Source organism: Chrysemys picta, chromosome 14 (genome assembly GCF_011386835.1).
Source record: "Chrysemys picta bellii isolate R12L10 chromosome 14, ASM1138683v2, whole genome shotgun sequence".
Lineage (NCBI taxonomy): Eukaryota > Metazoa > Chordata > Testudines > Emydidae > Chrysemys > Chrysemys picta.
In genome coordinates, this window is record NC_088804.1 from 19,645,828 (window position 1) to 19,666,537 (window position 20,710).

Below are 20,710 nucleotides of genomic sequence, written 5' to 3' on the forward strand. Positions count from 1 at the left end.
TCAGAATGGTGCTATAAAGATCATTCTCCTAGCCTGTCACATGTCCAACAAACCTAAGTGGCTTGTCTTCACTTTCAAAGCCCTTCACAACATGTCCCCACCCTATTACCTCTTCTGAGATGTCAACTCCTAGTTATGATCAGCCCATGATGCCAGCCTCCATTGCCTACTTGTTTTGTGCCTTTTTTGATGCTGCCCCTCATGCTTGGAGGTGCTCTCCCTAAATAGCTACAAATCTACTCCACTCATTCAGATCCCTCTAGCTCTCTGATACCTACAAAACATAACCATGATTAGGCTGCTTGTGTGCTGAGACTACAACCTCTCATGCTGACCAATATTGCCTCATTATTTCCTTGAATTCCCATTGGTCTGTCCGTATCCACCTGTTTTTTGTCTTATGGTTAGATTGTAAGATCTTTGGAGCAGCAAATGTCTTTTTGTTCTGTTTGTACAATGGGGACTAGAGCTCCAAAGTGCTATGATAATACAAAAAAACCCCAAACTCCATAATGGATGTTTTTGCACTGCCCTCCTAATGGCATGGTTTAAGGTCATTTTTAAATTGTGGAAAATACTGTTCTCACGTTGAGCAGTACAGATCTATAACTAAATTACAGCCAACTTACCTTCATTCTTTATGTTCATAAAGAGCTTAGGGCTTGACTAAAGCCAGATTTTATCTACACTGTACTCAACACTATGGGGGAAGAAAAACATTTGTGGTTTAGGTTGAACTTCTGCCCACAGCACATCTGTGATGCCTACATATGCTAATTGTACAAATCAAATGTATGCTATTATCACCGGAGTCTAATCCCCTCTCCATGGACTACAATAATAAAAATACCCTGTCAATACCAATAATTTGATTTTTTTTTCATGAACTAATGCTTTTTCATTTGCAACACACATGTAGGAAATGTAAATGGATATTATGAATTTTAGGAATTATTAGAAAAGGAAATTTGTACTTGTAAAAATAATAAATTGAAGTTATATGTTCCACTGAAAATATCACCCATATACTAACAACTTTTGCATGCAAATTGCATAAAATCAAGTAACTTTCATAGTGTACATCTGGATGTGAATTAGGACTTTTCTATGCATCTGTGCTAATTATACTGAAAGACAATGCAGGGCTGTCCAGGAATGAACTGTAGCAAGATTACAAGGTTTACACCTGGGTAAGTAGCTTTGAAGAAGATTACTAATTCATCTTACAGAGGGGGCATTAAGAGGAAAAACCCCACAGTGCTATCTTAATATAGGTTAACTTTTCCAAATGAGACTTACTGGAAGAACGAGGCCTCTTAGTGTAATTTCTCCAGTCATTGCTACATCTGAACGCACCAGTCGCCCACTGAAAAGTGAGGCAAGACAGGTTACTATGGTAACTCCAGCAGATGGTCCATCTTTTGTGACGGCTCCAGCTGGGAAGTGCAGATGGATGTCGGTGTTGTCAAGGAGATCAAAACTTCCAGAAGCTTAAAGAAAAGAGAATGGTTTTGAATGTGGAAAATTCAAACCTGTGTTGTCCCTGGTCTTTGTTCTAAAAACGCCACTGGAGAACTAGAATTTTTCGCAAATGCATTATTTGAAAACAGTACACTTAAAAATTAAAAAAAAAAAAAAAAAAAAAAAATCCAATGAACACACTACATTGCCCCACAAAAATCTAAACTTTTCTAGGCCAAAGGTAGCTTGCTATCAATATTAAACAGGATAAAAATCTATGATTTAAAAACAAAACAAAACTGGATATTTTAAGCCCTAACCTTATTACAATCTCTTAAAATATTTAAGTAGAAATAAATATGCTGAATCCATGAGCCTTCATCAAACATTTTGAGTTAAAGGCTGATTTTCTATATAAAGAATTAATCAGGGGTAAAATATCTGACTCAGGGCAACACACTCATGTATTTCATCTGGATCATCCACTGAGCCTATATGGCTGGTCTCAACCTTCTATTTTATAGCTTCTCCCTACCTGAGCTCTGATTGGCTTAGTTCACAATATAAAAAAGTCACTAGCAAAGCACCTGGAACCAGAGTTTGTTGAAGTGCAAAACCAGCTTTTGACAGCAATAGCTTCTTCTGCAGGCACAAAAAGAGTATCTTCTTCATTTATTCAAAGTTGAGAAATGAATTGGAAGTTGAAAAAGTAGGAAAATCACTTCTTTTCCACTTCCAATCAATAAAAACGAGGGAGGGCATGATATCTGCTAGTTTTACAAGTTTGAAGGACAGCCTAAATAACTTAGAAGACTGTTTCATTTTCAAGAGACATAGGCAAGTAGGAACTCCAGCTCCAGTCACTTTCATTTAGGCATATTTGAAAATTTTCCCAAGCTGCCCTGAAATAATCAGTTTAATTCACTGACTAAAGTAATCCCTCTGTTTAATAATAAATCATTTAGCTGTAGATGTGGACCACCTTTTGAGAAGAAGAAATTTGTGTGTCCAAAACATTTAAGGTTGTTTTGTTTAATAAAAATAAATTATGTCCTGTTCTATGTTTAATTAAATTCCAGTTACCATTCTAATTCAGCACAACACAAATCATGAGCAAAAAGTTAATTATCTAGTACATAAGCAATATATCATTCACCATTTTCTAATACACTAAAATTGTACAATTAATAAGAATCTGAAAATATTAAGCTATAAAAGGGCTTAAATAAATGTATATAGTTATAACATATCCTCTTAGCTAGCAAAAAAAATGTACCAAATCTAGTGTAAAGGCTCTACTTAGCTGTAAATCAACATGTTTGAATGGTTATAACAACTAATGAGCAAAAGCACCTTGTTTTAGAAAATAACTGAAGAACAAATGGAAAAATTTATTAAAATCAATTATTTAAATTGAGATGTTTCTCTTGGTAATTTAAATTGCCTTCATAAATCCACCCTGATACTAAATTCCTAGACAAAAAATATAATCAAGACTGAATTAATATTGTAAACAGTTGTACTTACAAAAATTTTAAAATGTTTAGAAGTCAGGAAATTCAGAGTGTTGGTTAAAACTCAAATATTTAAAAGTCAGGAAATGAGAACATGGAATCAGTAAAGGTCTAATAATTTCTGGAAATAGTTATAGGTTCAAAATAAACCTTAACTGTAATCTGTACCCCAACAACCATCTTTCACAGACTTCACAGCTCCAGAGAAAATGACTTGTGTACCTGTAAACTAACCTCACCCTTAATGAAGATCTGAATGAAGTCTACATCTTCCTCTTGCCCTTCTGATATGGGACACAGAACACATCTCTTATTATCACACAGAACTCTGCTTCTATTTACCACTCTAACTGATACACCCTCTAAAGATTATAGGTTGTAGCCAAGCCAGAAATCGTTCATCTGGTCCTTGGATGCTCTGCTGAAACTACCAACAGGAGGTCTGAGAGTCCTGTTTATTGTGTTGGTTTTTACTATTTGGCTACTCAGCTCCCCAGAACAACAGATCACCAAACCATGCTGCAGTCTTCTAGAACTTTTGATTTTCTTGATCTTCTTCATACTAGATTTAAAACTTATTTTCAAACTGAAGTCTTTTTTCAGGATATTGATGGATAAAAGATGCTTGTGCTTCACAGTTTAATAGTTCTAGTACAACCCAAACAGATAAAAGCCAGTGAAAAAGTCTATGCCTACAAGGCTTATTAAACAAAGTTTTTTTAAAAACCTACTTTTTATAGAAATAGTTTCTTTATTTTATAGAACAAAAAGTGTTATTTCTGAAAAATAAACACTGCCCGGAGGCATTTAACTCTCAAACACCATAGCACTGGGTTGCTAACAGAGAACCAGAAAGCAAGCAAGTAGTTTAATGATGAAAAGCAAATTAGAAATTTAAAATAGATAGAATTTTAAACATCTACAGTTGCCTTAAATAAGTAAGGCCACTTAATAACAAAATAGAACACTGGGCTGAATCCTCAGCTATAGCCAGAACTGGCTAGCCATCAGCAGGCACAGAAGGAACCACAAATAACCAATTTGTGGCTGGTTTTTTTTTTGGCTGGTCTCATTAGAGGAGCCTATTTCTCCTTTAAGGTAAATATAATTGTTCTAATGTGTCTTAGATAATCAATTAAATAAGACAACTTTTCATATAAATCATCAACCTATTTGTTATTATAGTTCATTACTGAAAAATATAATGGTACATTTTGGGTCATCACAGAAACATCATAAGCCTTGCATAGGAATTAAAACAATTGCTTATATGCATCTCTTTGGTGAGAGGTTACAACAGGTATTCATCTCTATGTTGCATTAGGCTCACACCAACATTCTTGTTTTGTGTTTTTCACATACCATTAGTTAGCTGGTATTTCTTTGCATTGCTACGCAGCCAGCTAATTGCAAGATGTGCTGACTCCTTCATGACATCCCCCAGCTGTCCAGTTAGAGTAAGCTGACCTTCTCCATCCATTTGGCTGGCTTCTACAAACATGATCTCACCTCCTAAAGGAGTCCAAGCCAAGCCTATGGCTACTCCTGGCTGATTCAAACGTTCAGATACCTAAGAGAAAACAACTCAGAGTAGAACACAATTTTTAAGAAAGAACAACTCAGCAAGGCTTTGAAAATATTTTTGAAACTCTTCACATTCACAGCTTAAAAGTTAAAACTCTTAGAATAAACTAATTTGCTAGGGCAGGGATTTTACTGATGCCTTCAAAGCAACTACTAAGTTTTAGACAGAAAGGCTAAAGGCAAGTCTCCAACCTCATATTTAATTCCACCCTGCAATAATTCTCCCCAAGTGTGAAAATAAGTTACAGCATTAGGGCACGTCAATGGATGCGCTAGCTCTCATCTATGACATGCAGCTGGGCAAACAGGTGCTGATCCAGAGTCCACTTAAATCAATGGGAGTTTTTCCTTTGACTTTAATGGACTTTGGATCAGGCCCATTCTGCACATACTTGGTGCAATTTTTAAACGAGTTCAATTTGACTATGTTCACCCCTCTCGTGTCTGCTTTTTATGACTCTTCTACCATGAGAGCCTTACCTACATGAACAGTTGCCCCAAAGTTTTTTCAAACAATGTTTTCAATAGAAACATTTGCAATTTATGCTGCATTGTATTGGGAACAGGAACTACATCATGAGATGCCTACCAAACATCACTCACTGCAAACCTTTGTAAAGCATTTCAAACAAATAATACATTGGAGAAAACTGCAATCTGCTAGAGGACAATGTGTGAACAGAGAAGATGTAAAATTAATTGACTCAATTATTCATCACAAATGGTTTGCACAGTTCTACTAACTAATAAGGCCTTTTCCCTTAGGAAGTACCATGTGCCTACTTCTGAACAACATGATTTTGATCAATTTGAGATGAGCATAAGGAAGGGTGTTTTGTACTCCTGTTTATTTTATTGATCAAGGCTCCTCCTACTAAATGGACATCCAAACACAATTAACAATGCAATATTCAGGCAGTAATCCATCCCATCACCAAAGTATAATAAAAACTGAGAATGCAAAGATTTCTTAATGTTTGGCTTTCATAAGTTCCCTTTCCTGTCTAACAAGTACAAACAACTTCCTTTCTGCAGTTAAAATGAGTGAACAACTGTTCACTCTACAGCTGGTGCCAGTGATTACTGGCCAAAAGGATGTGCATGAAAAAAACGCAGCTAGACACTGCTGCAATCAATGCAGCGGGTGTCAATTTAGTGGGTCTAGTGAAGACCCGCTAAATTGACAGCAGAGTGCTCGCCGGTCGACTCCGGGACTCCAGCTCTCTGAGAAGAGGAAGATAAGTCAACTGGAGAGCGTCTCCCATCAACGCAGCGTAGTGAAGACACCGGGGTAAGTCAACCTACACCACGTTGACTCCAGCTACGTTGTTCATGTAGCTGGAGTGGCATAACTCCCAAAGGCAGCTGATTCTCACACTGTCTCTCAGAGGGATTGTTCTGCTTCCAACCCTAGCCATTTTAGTCATGTGCAGCCACACACTTATCACATGTGTAAGAATTAAAGTTAGTGTAAGGCAACAAAATGTATTTGAAGCTATTATCCCCTCAGAAAAGGGAACTTAAACTCCACACACTCCTTTTCAGTACTTTGACATTTTCGATTTTGTGTTCTATACTTTGTCTGTGCTGCAAGGCGCTTAGTACCATGCTACACTTGACCCATAGCCAAGTGTGATTTTCTTAGTATTTACTTTATTTTTCAGTTTGATGGCTCAGATGTGAAAGCTGTATCTGTGCTACCTGAGACTGGCTCCTGCTTGCTACGGATTGCTGCTCCTTAGTTGAAGGGGAAGGGGCAGGATGCAATATCAGAGGGCACAGTGCCTTTGGATTCAGGCAAGACATTGAGCTGTTTGCATTTATTCACAGGTCAAGTGATTAGTTAGAATTTTTTTTTAAAGAAAGTTGTTTGTACATAAGAGACTTGATTTCCCTTATATGGCATTCTTAAAAGCAACTAGGATCATTTAATCTACTAAAAACTCTACAAGACCTGTAGCCTAATAGAAGCTACAATGACCAATCCCTGGAATTTACTTTAGCTACAGTATGCATTTTTCTCATCACATATTATTAGAGTATTAAACAACAAACATCTGTTCACCCAGAGTAGTAAGGAAAGTCCAGTAATAAACAAAACCAAGGATTATTTGAGTTCTGTCTGGTTTGAAGTGTCTAACAATGTTTCAACATTTTATTGTTCTTGCTTTGGAGACCAGCTGCCTGATACTCATGCATTTGGGAACCTGTCAGGCCTTTATGCATCTCAGACAGACTCCTGTATAATGAGCAAATCCACCCCAAAGACTACTCATTGGCCTACAGAATGGTGCACTGGGCTGGGGGCCAGGACACTATGAGTCTCAATTGTTTTACTGAATCATGTTAATATCTGTGTATTTCATAACCTTTATTCCTGATCAAGGCCTCATACCTGCCTGTTCTCTATGGTAAGGGTATCATTTCCCAATTGCACAAATAAGGTAACAAGAGGTTACTTAAGGAATATCCAGGAACAGAACCACGGTCTCTAATAGGACAGACTCCAAGTGTCAGACATTTTCCCCTACCATCCTTTGCACTAACTGGCAGAGGTCAAGAACTGCACAGGCCTTGAAAACTGAACTACCTCTGCTATCCTCTGGAGAATCCCCATACCCAGATTTGGGTTGAGACATGCTGGCAGGGCAGTGTGTGAGGGAAGCTTGTCTTGACAGCCTAGTGAATATCTTCAAGCCAACATCTTTCATCAGCACTAAATCCACACAATTTTTTAAACTGAAGTTTATGGTTATATGCAAAGTAGTTTAAATATTTTGCATAAGATGTCACATGAAACTGCACAAAACTTGGCAGCTAGCATAGAATCAAAGAAGTGTAGGACTGGAATGGACCTTCACAGGTTATCTAATCCATCCCCTACCCGAGGCAAGACCAAGTATATCTAGACCATCCCTGACAGTGCACATCCAAAATGTTCTTTAAAACTTTCAACGATGGGGATTCCACAACCTCCTTTGCTAACACATTCCAGTACTTAACTATCTTTGTAGTTAGAAAGTTTTTCCTAGGTAGATAAAGACCTGGGCCACTTCTGAATCACTTCATTTCTAACAATGGCAGAGGAATTGAAATTAGAACAAAGGCCCCCACTACACTTCAAAACAACTGAAATTAACAATAGTCATTTTCAATAGTCATTGGGCCCATGAGTTTAATCAGGTTACAAGGGGTTGGGCCTTCTTTTGTCTGTTGGATGATGGAGGGAGATGAGGTCAAACTGCATAAACATTTTATTTAAAATCATTTATCCCAGGTAGCGATAAGACCAACCTTTGTTATAAAGTAATTATAAACCACCATTGTTAAATCTGTTTTGGTTGCATGGATAGGGCCAAAAATAAATGGGACAAATATCTAAAGAGAAGCTGATCTCACTAAATCATGTTTTTAATATCAGCAGAGATAAGAAAAAGAAAAATTCTCAGAATGTGAACAGTTTCAGATGTGATAAAGGAAGATAAAAAGTGAAACTAGGTAGCAAAAAAAGCACGTTGCTTTCCAGATGTATATTTCTTTGCTGTATTAATTTGTAGGAACAGGACCCATTTGGTCATGATGTGATGGCTTTGATCCTACAAATCCACATGCAGTGCCCAAGATTGTAGCATTGCAGCACAAATGTGACCAGATGCTAAGTATGGGCACAAGTAAAATTAAGCATAGTCAGTCCTCTGTATTAAGCAGCAGTCTTACCTCATCTCCCAGAGCACCTACTACCTTGCTCAAGTACACTGGATTAAAAAATAGGGGAGTGTGGTGGGGAGAGATGGGTCTAAGCATGATCATCATATTGGCAGCTTCCTCTCTTAGGCCTTCTTCCTGCTCCTAAGTGTAAGTAAGCTGGCTATGGCAAAGTAGCTATGGCTTTAGTACAGGATCAAATTCCTCCAAGCATCCTGATCTGCACATCACTTTTCGTCTTACACTTATTATACACAGTACATAAATAGTACAGGATGAAGCTCCTACTTGACTATAGTGTCAAAGTGCAAGGCTTGAAAATGAGAAAACATTACATTTTTGTAACTATACGAATAGTTAAGAACTGGAGGCATTTAGATGGGGGGAGGACTCTAGCTTCTAAGTATCTTTCCTTAAGATTGCTTTAGGACGCATTTATAGGTTGAACAGTTTTAAAAAAACGGGGAAGAACATACTTTAAAGTCTCATTTAGTATAGCAAAGCAGTAATATTGTTGTGGCTGTATCAGACCAGTATGCAGTTCAGACTTGTGACTTCTGACTGAATTTTAATTGCAGCTGGAGTCAGTCAAGTTTCAAAGGTTTAAATGATACTAAGCACCATGCCTTCCTTGGGTCAATAATCTTCATAGCTACACTATGCTGTAATTATAGTCACTCACACATTTTCAGTTTCATCTGTATTTTGCCCAATGGTCTCTAATAAGGGATATATGTTTTAGCATACATTGAAAAGGTACACCACCTACATGGCAGGAATTTAAATGTGCTAAAGATACATTGTGTGTATTGGGCTGGTCACTGACTGGCCAATGTCTGAGTACAAGGTATTTCTATGGAGTACTATTACTGGCACATATGCTCCACAGCCATGTTCCTCTCAGGACCCAAAGCTAGTCAACTGAAATTTATTCATTTTAAGGTAGTCATGTACTATTAGTGTCATCATGTGCTGATAAATCCTAACATACTGTATTAACATAAGAATAGGTTTAAATCTCACCAGGTTCATGGTCTTTCTGGGGTGTATCTATATCTTTCAGAACTCTGTATGACGTATTTGCAAAATAGATAATATGTTTTTCTTCATTTGTTAGACATAATGTAAGAGAGTTGCATATACACATTAAATACATTATGTATACATGCAGTTCATGTATTTAACAATCTCTGTGAATTTTTTATATACTGAAATTAAATGTTTTCCCCAGTTATACAACTTTCATTGACTGTGGGACTGGAGCCAGTCTTCTTCAGATGTGGAATTAATTTGGAATACAAAGAAACTGACCCTGTTTTATCTGTTCTTTTATATTATAAGTCTGATGTCTTTCACACTCAGAAGTCTCAATTTTCTAAAACAGTCCTTGGCCAAAAAAAATTACTTTCATTCCTTGTTCTTTTTAACTTGTGTATGTTCAAAGTACGACTACAAACACAGATAAAAGGAAATTGGGTTTCTTTTTCATATGCCACAGAAAAAGCTTTCAAAACTCACCCTTTCTGTCCGCAAAGTATTTTCCCTTTAGCTTAAAAACCCGTAATTCCTGCCAAGACACAGGATCAAATATAAAACACACATCCTACTTTAAATAATTTTTCACAAAAAAATTGCCAGAGGGAATAAAAATAGACAAAACTTTACAAGTCATCCTACCTCTAGAAATTGCATATTACTAACAGAATGAGAACAGTTAAAAGGCCATACATGATACATTCCACTCTTCTCCCCCCCTTCAAAAAAGGGTATGTTACTTTGAGTTAATGAAAAGTAATTATTTTGTATAGTGAATGTTCAGTGAGAAAGATGACACATTAAACTAGCTGATGCCAGTATATTTAAGACCGCAGACTTCTGCCACACATCTCCAGTGTGTCTGATTTGGAAACTGAATAAGTCAGCATAGCTGACAAATGCCCATTAAGTCACTGATCAATTATACCAAGATCAATAAGAAAGGTTACTTTAGTTATTGGTTAACACTTTGCTATTATATTGTCTTTCTGGAGGCCCTCACCTCTGCACCTTTTCCTATTCCTTCCTGGTAGGCATTTCTGTGATTTACTCCCTCATTTACCATGGGACAGTCATAGAAGGAGTTTTCCTCTAACTGGGTGAGATTCCTTTCTCCTGCAAAAACCACCACAGCAACAAATGTGCAGGAAGTCAGACTAGATGATCATGATGGTCCTTTCTAACCTTAAAGTCTATGAGTCTATGATGCATTTGTTAGAAAAGGTCTCCTTTGAAAGTGCCCACATACAGGCAAAGACCATTGTTTATTTTTTTTTTATCTGCCATCAAATACATTAATTTTTTAGATTTGTGGGACTCTATACTTCCATGGCACCAAAGCTTTCCACTTCCGAGCACAATTGATCTACCTGCTGCTGGGCTCAAGAGCATTCTATCACTCATGTTCACAGAAAAGACTGGTGAGTTTTTAATTTGGTATAGATAAAGTTTCACTTGCTACTGTTTCACTGTTATGATTCTTCCAAAGCCTCATTACATGATTTGTTTCAAATCTGTAATTAGCCTACTTTGACACCTTAGGAAATGTAGGTTTTGTTCTTTAAGAACCTGCAAAGATTATTGTGTGTTGTGAATTAACCTTATGATTATGAACAGAGGGCTATACCCACAAAGGGACTTAGACACTGCAGACCTAACCCTTACATGCCTCACCATCCAATGGAATCCATGGCGCCAAGTTAAGCACTTAGACTCCCTATACAACACATGGGGGGAGTCAGGTGCCTAAGAACGAGCTCCACAAAAGCCAGACAGCTGAGCAGGGCTACAGGCCCTACACTAGCCAACAGGCAATGGTGCATCCTATGCCCTGAGCTCTGAGGAAGCTCTGCTCCAAAATACAGGCCTATCGCTACTTGGGATTCTCAGATGTGAACCATCTCCTGGAGTTACACACCAAAAAGCTTCTTTGGGTTTTTATTTATTTATTTATTTATTTTTGCATGAAACACAAGGAGAGAAGAGAAGGCAGCAGTCTCCATTACAACCTTTAGCCCAATGGTTAGGCAACTCATCTGTGTTAGGTGAGTGACCTAGTCACTGGGATAAGAGAGATTCTGGTGTGGGTTTCTCTCAATCTGTTGAAGCTGTTCCACTGTGTAAAAATAATTAAATAGCCATTGGGCGACAGAAAGAGAATGAATAAAGTCCAGCGGGTAAGGCAATCACCTAAAAGGTGGGAAACCCAAGTTCAAATGCCCTCTCTACATCAGATAGAGGGGGGAATTGAATCCAGGTCTCCCATATCTCAAGAGAAACCTTCTCCTCACCCTTCCCCTCATCCCCAAACATCTCTTGGGCTGTTTTGTGGGAGTTTAGTCAGCCCCTGAACATGCCTACCAAATCGAGCCCCAGAGGGGAGACGTGTGGCAATGCCATTGGAGGATCCTGCGGGGGCTTAGGCATAAGTGCCTGGATGCCCAGACTGAAGCAGCTGTGCACCTGCTCACTGGCATAACCCTAGGCACCTAAGGGATTTTAATGGTCGAAATCAGGTGCCTGGAAACTTTAGGTGGCTACAGAGTTAAGCAGCAGCTGAACAAGGGTTTTGAGGATCTCAGTGGCACCTTGGGCACCTATGTCCAACACTAAGTCTTTCTGAAGATTTAGCCCTCTGTCCCTTTCTATTGGGAGAGCTCAGCATAAAATTATAGGGTTAATTTATTAAAAAGGTCTCAATCGAAGGTATTTACCCTTGGGGAAGGCAAATCAGTCCAATCGCTTTAAGTGTTCAATTCCTCCTTGCTTGATACACTACAACTAAGTACTGACATGACAATCACCTTCATTGTGTCTTGATTTCAGCTAATTATATATGGCAGAATGCAGGTCAGAGGTGAAGCTCTCAAAAGATTGATATAAAGAGAAATGAGACTCTGTGCAGGCTGCAAAAAAGAAAAACAAATGGAACCCAGCCTTCTTTGGGATGAGGGCTACACTTTTCATTAGAAAGAGAATCACTTGGCCATATGAGGAAGTTCATTAGAAAAAGAATGTGAGGAAATTCATTAGAAAAGAGTCACAGGATCATCTTTGGAATTAAACACACACAAAATTCACATGAACCAAAGTGTTTTGAAATATTCTGGAACCCATGCAATATTTATGTACCACAAGATACTTATATAACTACCAGCCAACACTATGTGTTTTCCTGGAAGCGGATTACCCTTAGGTTATGCCTACCAACAGTTAGTTATGGAAACAGTAACTGATGGAAGAAGAACAGGAGTACTTGTGGCACCTTAGAGACTAACAAATTTATTAGAGCATAAGCTTTCGTGGACTACAGCCCACTTCATAACTGATGGATTGCTCAGGGATAAATTTCCTAGTAATACATAGTACAAGTAATAGATGAGAGACAGAGAAATTTCCAGGTGCTTAGAGGCTTTGCCTGGCTTCACCTCTATTGCTATATATGCCATTTGGTTTGGACCCCTGACTTCCAAGTATGTCAAAAATGTTTACATGCAAATAGTGGCACTTGCATATTTGTACATGTAGAATTAGGAACGAGGTTTAAAAATTTGACTTGTAATATTTATCCCTGAAGAGCTTCAGAACAATTAAAATATTTGGGGAAATGTGACAAATTAGCAAAAACAGTACACAAAGAGGTGCACGCCTTTCCCAGTTGAATAACCTCTTCTAGAACTGTTTCCAAACTGAGAGAACTGATGAAAGTCATAAATCAAAATGCTGGGATCTTTTGTTTTGTTTGTAACCCGAATGAATACAAAGAAATGCAACCGTTTTGAAAGGATTCAAGAACCACTCTTCTTCTTGACGGGAAACTGGTGTGTAGCTGTGTATGTATGTGAACTTTTGTTGGGATATGCAGGGAGAGTCCTTGTTGACACTGCCGTATTTAAAGCCATAATTTAGTTTTATCCCCAAATTTTTATGACTATGAAATCTCCACTAGCAACAGAGTAGACTTGTCCAGTTCATGATCACCATGTGTATAGATCAGAGCTTTGCCTAGGCTTTGAATCCCTTGAATATTTAAATCCGTGGGTCACTGTAATAGCTTTCGACAAATCTGCAGTTAAAGCATTAAAAATTCAAGTAATATTCAGGTGATCCCTTCAGATCCTACCCTTACGACCAAATTTTCAGTGGTCAAAGGAAATCTGTATAATTGAGAAGATGATATAAAATATTCTTTACTTGAAAGACCCTTCCTGTATTTCACTCATTTCTTGTTTCCAAAAGCAACGGGCTACAAGGAAAGACAGCACAAGCAATTCCTGTAAAAGCTGTAGACAATACAAATAATTTGATGGCCACTTGCAATTAAACACAGTCATATCAACACTAGGCAAGAGATTTAAAAGGCATGATCTTAAATCAAACTCTCTCTCAAATTGTCATCTGCCCAAATTCTATTGTTGGGATTGGCATGGATGTTTCTGTGGGACTGAAATGTAAGGATGGAGACTGCTGAAAGGCAAATGATTTTGATTTGACAAGCAAGTTTCTGTACTTTCTACCTCCCGATGTGCAAGTGCAGAGGCCAAAATTGCTAATGTGAGCTTATCCCACCAAAGACAGATATAAATTTACATTATTGCCCAACATTTCACTTTGAGTCCTCCTCCCTTCCCCCAAATTCTCAGCTTTCCCTGCTACCATCAATCACTTTTTCATCATCCCTTTCTGACACAATCAATCCCATTGTTCCCAGTCTCCTCATTTCCCTTTCCCTCCATGACCACCAATCTCTTCATCCCTGACAGGTTTACGCTCTGCACCCCCTCAGCTCGATCCCAAACAATTAACTCATTTTCCTCCCCAGCCCATGCATCCCCAGCTGCCTTTTTCTCCTCCAAATCCCTTCACAGTCTGGCCCTCCCATCGCAGTGAGAGGGAACTTCAGGGACAAGCTACTAGAAGCAAGCATTTCACATCCCATTAGTTTCCTGTTCACTTGTATTCCTTACTGGTTCATTGCTCCCTTCTCCAGAATTAAGGAAACAAACATGGCACTCTGCAGCAGCAACTGTTTTACTCTCCTGTGGTACAAGATGCTGATTTATGGAGTACTACAGCCACCATTTGCTGCTCAGTAAGTTAACCTGGATCCAGGGTGAGGCAGAGAATAACTGTAGTGCAAGTAGCCAAAGGAGAATCTCAAGATAGGGAGTCTACCTTGAGGAATGGTAGCTGGGTAGTAGAACAGAGAACAAAGTACCACATGCGGAAAGGAGGTAACAGGAGGACTGGAGGCATGCCCTTTGAGTGACAGGGCATGGGAGACTAAAGTTGGGATGGGGCTGTAGAGTCACAAAACAAATTTTTTGGTAGCAAGTGGTATAAAGTGAAGTGGCTGGTTTTATATACCTAAAAAGTCTGACTGATTTTTATTAGGATTCGGGGTTAGCTGTTAGGGCCTCTGTTTAGGAGACAGGTTTCCTGGGTTCGGCTTTTGGCTTTTTGCCCAAGACAAATGTATAAACTCTCACAAAAACAACACATTATTAACTGCGGAGATCTTAGCTAACATGTAGTCATCTCTTAGGACTATTACACACTACCAAACAGTATACTTGTTTATTTTTTTCACCTAAAGAAATTCAATCTTGTTGGATGCAGTCCAGATGAAAAGGTGCTTAGGGACAAGGGTCATGAAAGGAGGAGAAACAGTTATATCAAAAATACATTAAAAAAGAAGAAAACCCACATCCTAAACAAAATCAGTCACCAGCGATGGAACTACTAATCACTATGAACAAAAATATTTTAAGTGAAAAGTAAGAAGCTGCCAGACAAAGAAAAATGAAAGACTTACCTCCATTTCATACATAGGTGGCCCCAGGATATCTTTTAAGGCATGGAAATCAATTAATATTGGCATTTCAGGTGGCAGAGCCAGGTCAGGTGAGTCACTGATGGATTCTGTTTTTGCATCTTCTGTGACATGCTCTCTGCAGTCTAAGAAAAGAAAATCTCACTTAGGGTTTATAACAGTATTTCTTAACACAGAGATAAAATTCTTTATTACCCCAGAAGAAAACAAAGACTCAAAAGATCAGGATAATTAAAAGAAGTTTATAAACAACCTAAAACATTTAAGTCTTTCAAAAATATCCACTTATCAGATAAGAAAATATTCAAGACAAGATTATGTGCTCTCCAATTTATGTTTAAACATCAGAGTTATTTTAGTAGCTTAGAAGGGATAATGTTAACTCAGAGATGAGGATGGGAGAGACGGAGTAATGTTGACCTACAAATTATTTCTTAAAACTAGGTTGTTTAAAATAGTAAGCCATTTAGTTATTGCATCCACAGAACAAAATGAACAAAGTTTGTTTTGGGGTTTATATTCTCCCTCAGATACATGTATGCATGATGTTTGTAAGGTCTGATCATAGCTAGTGTACCATTATGTGGCAATAACATGCTTATAGTTATGTCTTTTGTTAGTATTTTGTAAATATAGTCAACATTGCATAGTATTGCACTCTTTTTGAAAGGGGCCAAGGACTTGAATATTTAATTGGCAACACTCAGAATAAGTTCTATAAAATGAAGCAACAGTGTGACGGGTTGGATCACAGAAACCCCGTTGGGAGCTGCCAACTGATGTGCCAAGACTACTTCTATTCCGGTTTTCCCTGCCAGCTCAGGACTCCAGCACCCTGTCTTTCTGAGCCAGACAATCCCATCTGCTCCAACAAAGACCCAGGGTCTGAATTACTTGTTCCAAAGCTGCAGGTTTACCTGAAAACAGCTCACAGAAGTGTGCTTGTCTTTAGCACTCAGATGCCCAACTCCCAATGGGGTCTAAACCCAAATAAATCCGTTTTACCCTGTATAAAGCTTATGCAGGGTAAACTCATAAATTGTTCACCCTCTATAACACTGATAGAGAGATATGCACAGTTGTTTGCTCCCCCGGGTATTAATACATATCTGAGTTAATTAATAAGGAACAAGTGATTTTATTAAATACAGAAAGGATTTAAGTGGTTCCAAGTAGTAACAGACAGAACAAAGTCAGTCACCAAGCAAAATAAAATGCACAAATCTATGTCTAATCAAACTAAATACAGATAATCTCACCCTTAGAGATGCTTCAGTAAGTTTTTTTCCTCAGACTGGACACCTTCCAGGCCTGGGCACAATTCTTTCCCCTGGTACAGCTCTTGTTTCAGCTCAGGTGGTAGCTAGGGGATTCTTCATGATGGCTCCTCCCTTTGTTCTCTTCCACCCCTTTATATATCTTTTGCATAAGGTGGGAACCCTTTGTCCCTCTGGGTTCTCCCCCACCCCCCGGAAAAGTACCAGGTTAAAGATGGATTCCAGTTCAGGTGACATGATCACATGTCACCGCAAGACTGCATTACCCACTTGCCAGCACACACATATACAGGGAGACTCACAGGTAAAACACAGACATCTGCAGATAATGGTCCTGGTTAATGGGAGTCATCAAGATTCCAAACCACCATTAATGGCCCACTCTTTGCATAATTACAATAGGCTCTCAGAGTTATATTTCATATTTCTAGTTTCAGATACAAGAGTGGTACATTTATACAAATAGGATGATCACACTCAGTAGATTATAAGCTTTGTAATGATACCTTACAAGAGACCTTTTGCATGAAGCATATCCCAGTTACATTATATTCAATTATCATATTTTTATAAAACCATAGACAGCTCAACGTCACAAACAGTACTTGGACTATGCCTGTATCAGACATTGTTTTGCTATATGCCTGCAATTAGCTACGACTATCTTGCTTTTGTGTTCAATCTAGTTTAGTAATACATGGGTGTAGACCAGTGCTTCTCAAGCTATCTAATGTGGGGGACTGGCAATTTTTTTCTCCCCAATGTGCCAGGGACCAGTGCCACATTATTATCCTATTCGACGCTCTTATGAGGAAACTCGCCGTGGACCGGCAGCTGATGGCTCGCGGAACGGCACCGGTCCACGGACCGCCACTTTGAGACGCTCTGGTGTAGACAGGTAGGGGACTTGGGGATTCCATTAATAAACAAACACTGAGCGCAGAAAAGAAGCTAGTTATCTCACTGGAAATCTATCCACTTTTATAGTTATGGTACAAAACTACTGATTAAAGTGATATTCAATACCTTTTTTTAAACACTCCAGCGCACCCCCTGCCCAAATAAAAAGTTAATCTATACCCCTGTAATATCAAACAAGGACAATGAAGTTTGCTGTTCAGCAGCTCTACTTCCCTCTTCCCCCACCTCAATCAACAGATTCCATTCCTGTCTTCCAAAGAGTGTGTCCCATCAATCACTGATGACTGTCAATTGGGGTGGCAGAGAATGGGAAGCCTGCTACATGCAGTATGTATAAAGAAGAAAGCCGCCTGTGTGGAATGCAAACATGTCTCACTGGGGCTCATCAGATCCTGACATGCTGGATTTCACATTATAGGCACTCAGAGGGATGCATCAACCCAGTTCAATAAAACTCACCTTTTTTGCTGCAACCCATATGCTCTCAAAGAATACTCTAATTTCTTCAGATTCTCTCTTAGATGGCTGCTTGAGGCCACTTAGAACTCTATGCACAAAATTGACTTCCCTAGTTTGTACGGTGGCTAGCTGGGTTCACACTGAGCAAAACTGAAGTCAATAAGAAAAACTCCAAATGATTTCAATGAGACCATGACTTGGTGGAGTTGCTTTGTCTTGAAAGGTTATCCCTGCATTGGGATACTGTACTACTAAAAGGAGCGCCTCTATTCTTTTGTTGGATGTGGTGTCTCTCTCCCAGATGTCCCAAAAATTAACATTACCATAATGAAATTCCTAAGCAAAGATAAATCACTTCCAGATAAGCTCTTATAGACATATTTGTGTGTTGCTTATACTCAGGCTATGCCATCCAACTAGCCTGACCCTTAGGCCTGCTGTACACCTAAAACTTAGGTCAACCTAGTTACATTACATCACCCGGGGCTGTGAAAAAATTCAAGACCCAGGCAACATATTTAGGTTGACTTAATCCCCTCTCTAGATGTAGCTAGATTAACAGAAGAATTTTTCTGTTGACCTAACTACCGTCTCTCTAAGGTGTGGATTTACTATAGCAACAGAAAAGCCCCTTCTGTCACTGCAGTGTCTACCCTGCAACAGTGCTACTGTAGCACTTGTGTAGACATTCCCTTTTAAACAAAATACCTGAGGGCCACAAAAGAGGCTAATCCAGGGATTTGGGTACTAGCTTGAGATTCAGGCAACTTGGCTTCAATTCCCTGCTCTATCTGCAGGCTTCCTGTGTGATCCAAGGTAAGTCACTTTGTCTCTCTGTGCCTGAGTTCCACATACGTAAAATGGGGATAATAGTACTTTTCCCTACCTCACATGGGTGAAGATTAAGAACTGCTCAGACACAATGGTGGCCGTATAAAATACCTTGATAGATAGCTTCAAAGCTCTCTTAACCTGGTCCTAGACTATTTTGAAAGTATAATTCTTTGCAGACTTGTGACGCAAAGAACTCCTCAGTGACAACTGGCAAGAGCATTACAAGGATATCCTGATTCTAGTATGTACATTTTGTTTCACCAACGAATGTGATGTGATGTTTTATTTGAAAGCCAAGGCCACTGGTCATTCTTATTGTTCTGAAATGTATGTACAGATTACAAAAGTAGTTATGTATGTATACTGAAAATATGATTCTGTATCACAGCAGAAGAAACAAGTTTCCTGTCAGACAGGGGATACTTATTCACCTGTATCTCTGTTGGATATGAGGAGGAGACAAGGAAGACACGCCCTTATCCAGCACTTACAAAGTAGATGGGCAGCATGTTGACATTCATGAAAATAAGATCTGAACCAGCCTTGGTTGCAAATATTGCAGAAGATATTTGGGGTGAGAGAAACTTCTTTAAACAGGAGGTTTAGCCTGTTTAATCTCTAGAACATGTTATGATTTTGTTTCATTGGTTACCTTTTTGTTTCCATTATCCTTATTCATTATCTCTTGGATAATAAACTTATTGTTTTCAATATAAATACATCTCAGTGCTATGGTAACAAGTTATTGATCCTGAACTGAATCACAGTACACTGATGTGACAGCAGACCTGGTATTTCGGTAAGAATTCTGTGGATAAGGGGCTGGACGCTACAAGGCAGCGCTTCAAAGGGGTCAGTACGCCTATTCTTAACCTGCAAGGCAATACTAGGGCTGGCACTACCCAGAGGAGAGTGCCTGGGTGGCTAACAGACTGGTGACATCAGGCAGCTGACACCCAGTTAATCATAAGCAAGTCTCCCTCTGCTGAAGGCAAGAGGGTTACAAGGTGACTCAGTCTCAGTACCTTTGACAAATAGCTTCAAAGCTCTTAACTTAGACTATTTCTGTGTGTATAATTTTTTACACACTACTGCCTGCCTGAATAAGCCAAAGAATTTAAACATAGCAAGTGCCATTTGTACTTTATTTGCGCTCAGCCTCCATCTTTCCTGGCACACAAGTGATAGTGTACTGAAGAAGATAATGTAAATAAGGGCTCAGTTGCCTGTGGAGTTTGATCCAGATGCAGAAGACTGATTACCATTCCCTTTAGAGCATTATGCAACATACTGGAAATATCCAGATGTTTCCATGGCAGCGTTGGTGAACGTTTTTATTTGTGTGTATAGTGGTAGTGCCTAGATGCCCTGTGGCCCCTATTGTGCTAGGCACTGTACACATATGCATAATGATGATGGTGCTACCCCAAAGATCTAAGAATAAACTATCTAGGAACAAGCTAATAAGATCTAAAAACTTATTTACAGAGGTAATTCCTTATTACCACATGATGTAAAAGATTCCAAAACTTCCCTCTCCCCACCACACTATTTTAGGAAATAAACTTCTGCTGCTCCTTCAAGAGAAGAATACTTCACATAGCTTCTTTTCTTTGAAACTTCTTTCTCTCCAATTCAAGTGGAGTGTTCTTACATTCAGTATGAGGGATCTACTTTCCTCCCACTCTAGTGGAAGTTCATAATTTCTATGACTATTAATCAAAGATACCTATGAATAGTCCTTTCCAGACCAACACTTTCAAATACACCTCTACCCCAATATAAGGCTGTCCTTGGGTGCCAAAAAAAAAATCTTACCACGTTATAGGTGTAACCGCGTTATATCGAACTTGCTTTGATCCATCGGAGCGCGCAGCCCCGCCCCCATGGAGCGCGGCTTTACCGCGTTATATCCGAATTCATGTTATATCAGGTCGTGTTATATCGGGGTAGAGGTGTACCTGAATTAATCTATTTAATTCAGCACTGAGAGTTGTCCTCTTTCATAAAGGAAACCCATGTATCAGTGTGGAATAGAAGAAGACACTAAGTCTACATTTTATAAGGCACATTAATAACTGCCTTTT

At 38.9% G+C, this 20,710-nt stretch overlaps 1 protein-coding gene and 1 long non-coding RNA gene across 2 annotated transcripts in view; one reads left to right on the plus strand and one right to left on the minus strand.

Moving 5' to 3' along the window:
* LOC122173915 (uncharacterized) overlaps positions 1-20,710 on the plus strand; it is a 31,950-nt gene that overhangs the window by 5,128 nt on the left and 6,112 nt on the right. The window contains exons 2-4 of the long non-coding RNA XR_010592560.1: positions 10,607-10,720; positions 18,800-18,864; positions 19,012-19,197. This is a non-coding gene — a long non-coding RNA (uncharacterized LOC122173915). The remainder of the gene's footprint in view (positions 1-10,606; positions 10,721-18,799; positions 18,865-19,011; positions 19,198-20,710) is intronic.
* Positions 1-20,710, minus strand: part of LONP2 (lon peptidase 2, peroxisomal) — a 98,157-nt gene that overhangs the window by 4,375 nt on the left and 73,072 nt on the right. The window contains exons 12-14 of the mRNA XM_005289834.5: positions 15,115-15,257; positions 4,338-4,545; positions 1,300-1,490 (exon numbers count right to left, since the gene is read on the minus strand). Of these exons, the coding sequence (XP_005289891.1) occupies positions 1,300-1,490; positions 4,338-4,545; positions 15,115-15,257 (542 nt within the window). The remainder of the gene's footprint in view (positions 1-1,299; positions 1,491-4,337; positions 4,546-15,114; positions 15,258-20,710) is intronic.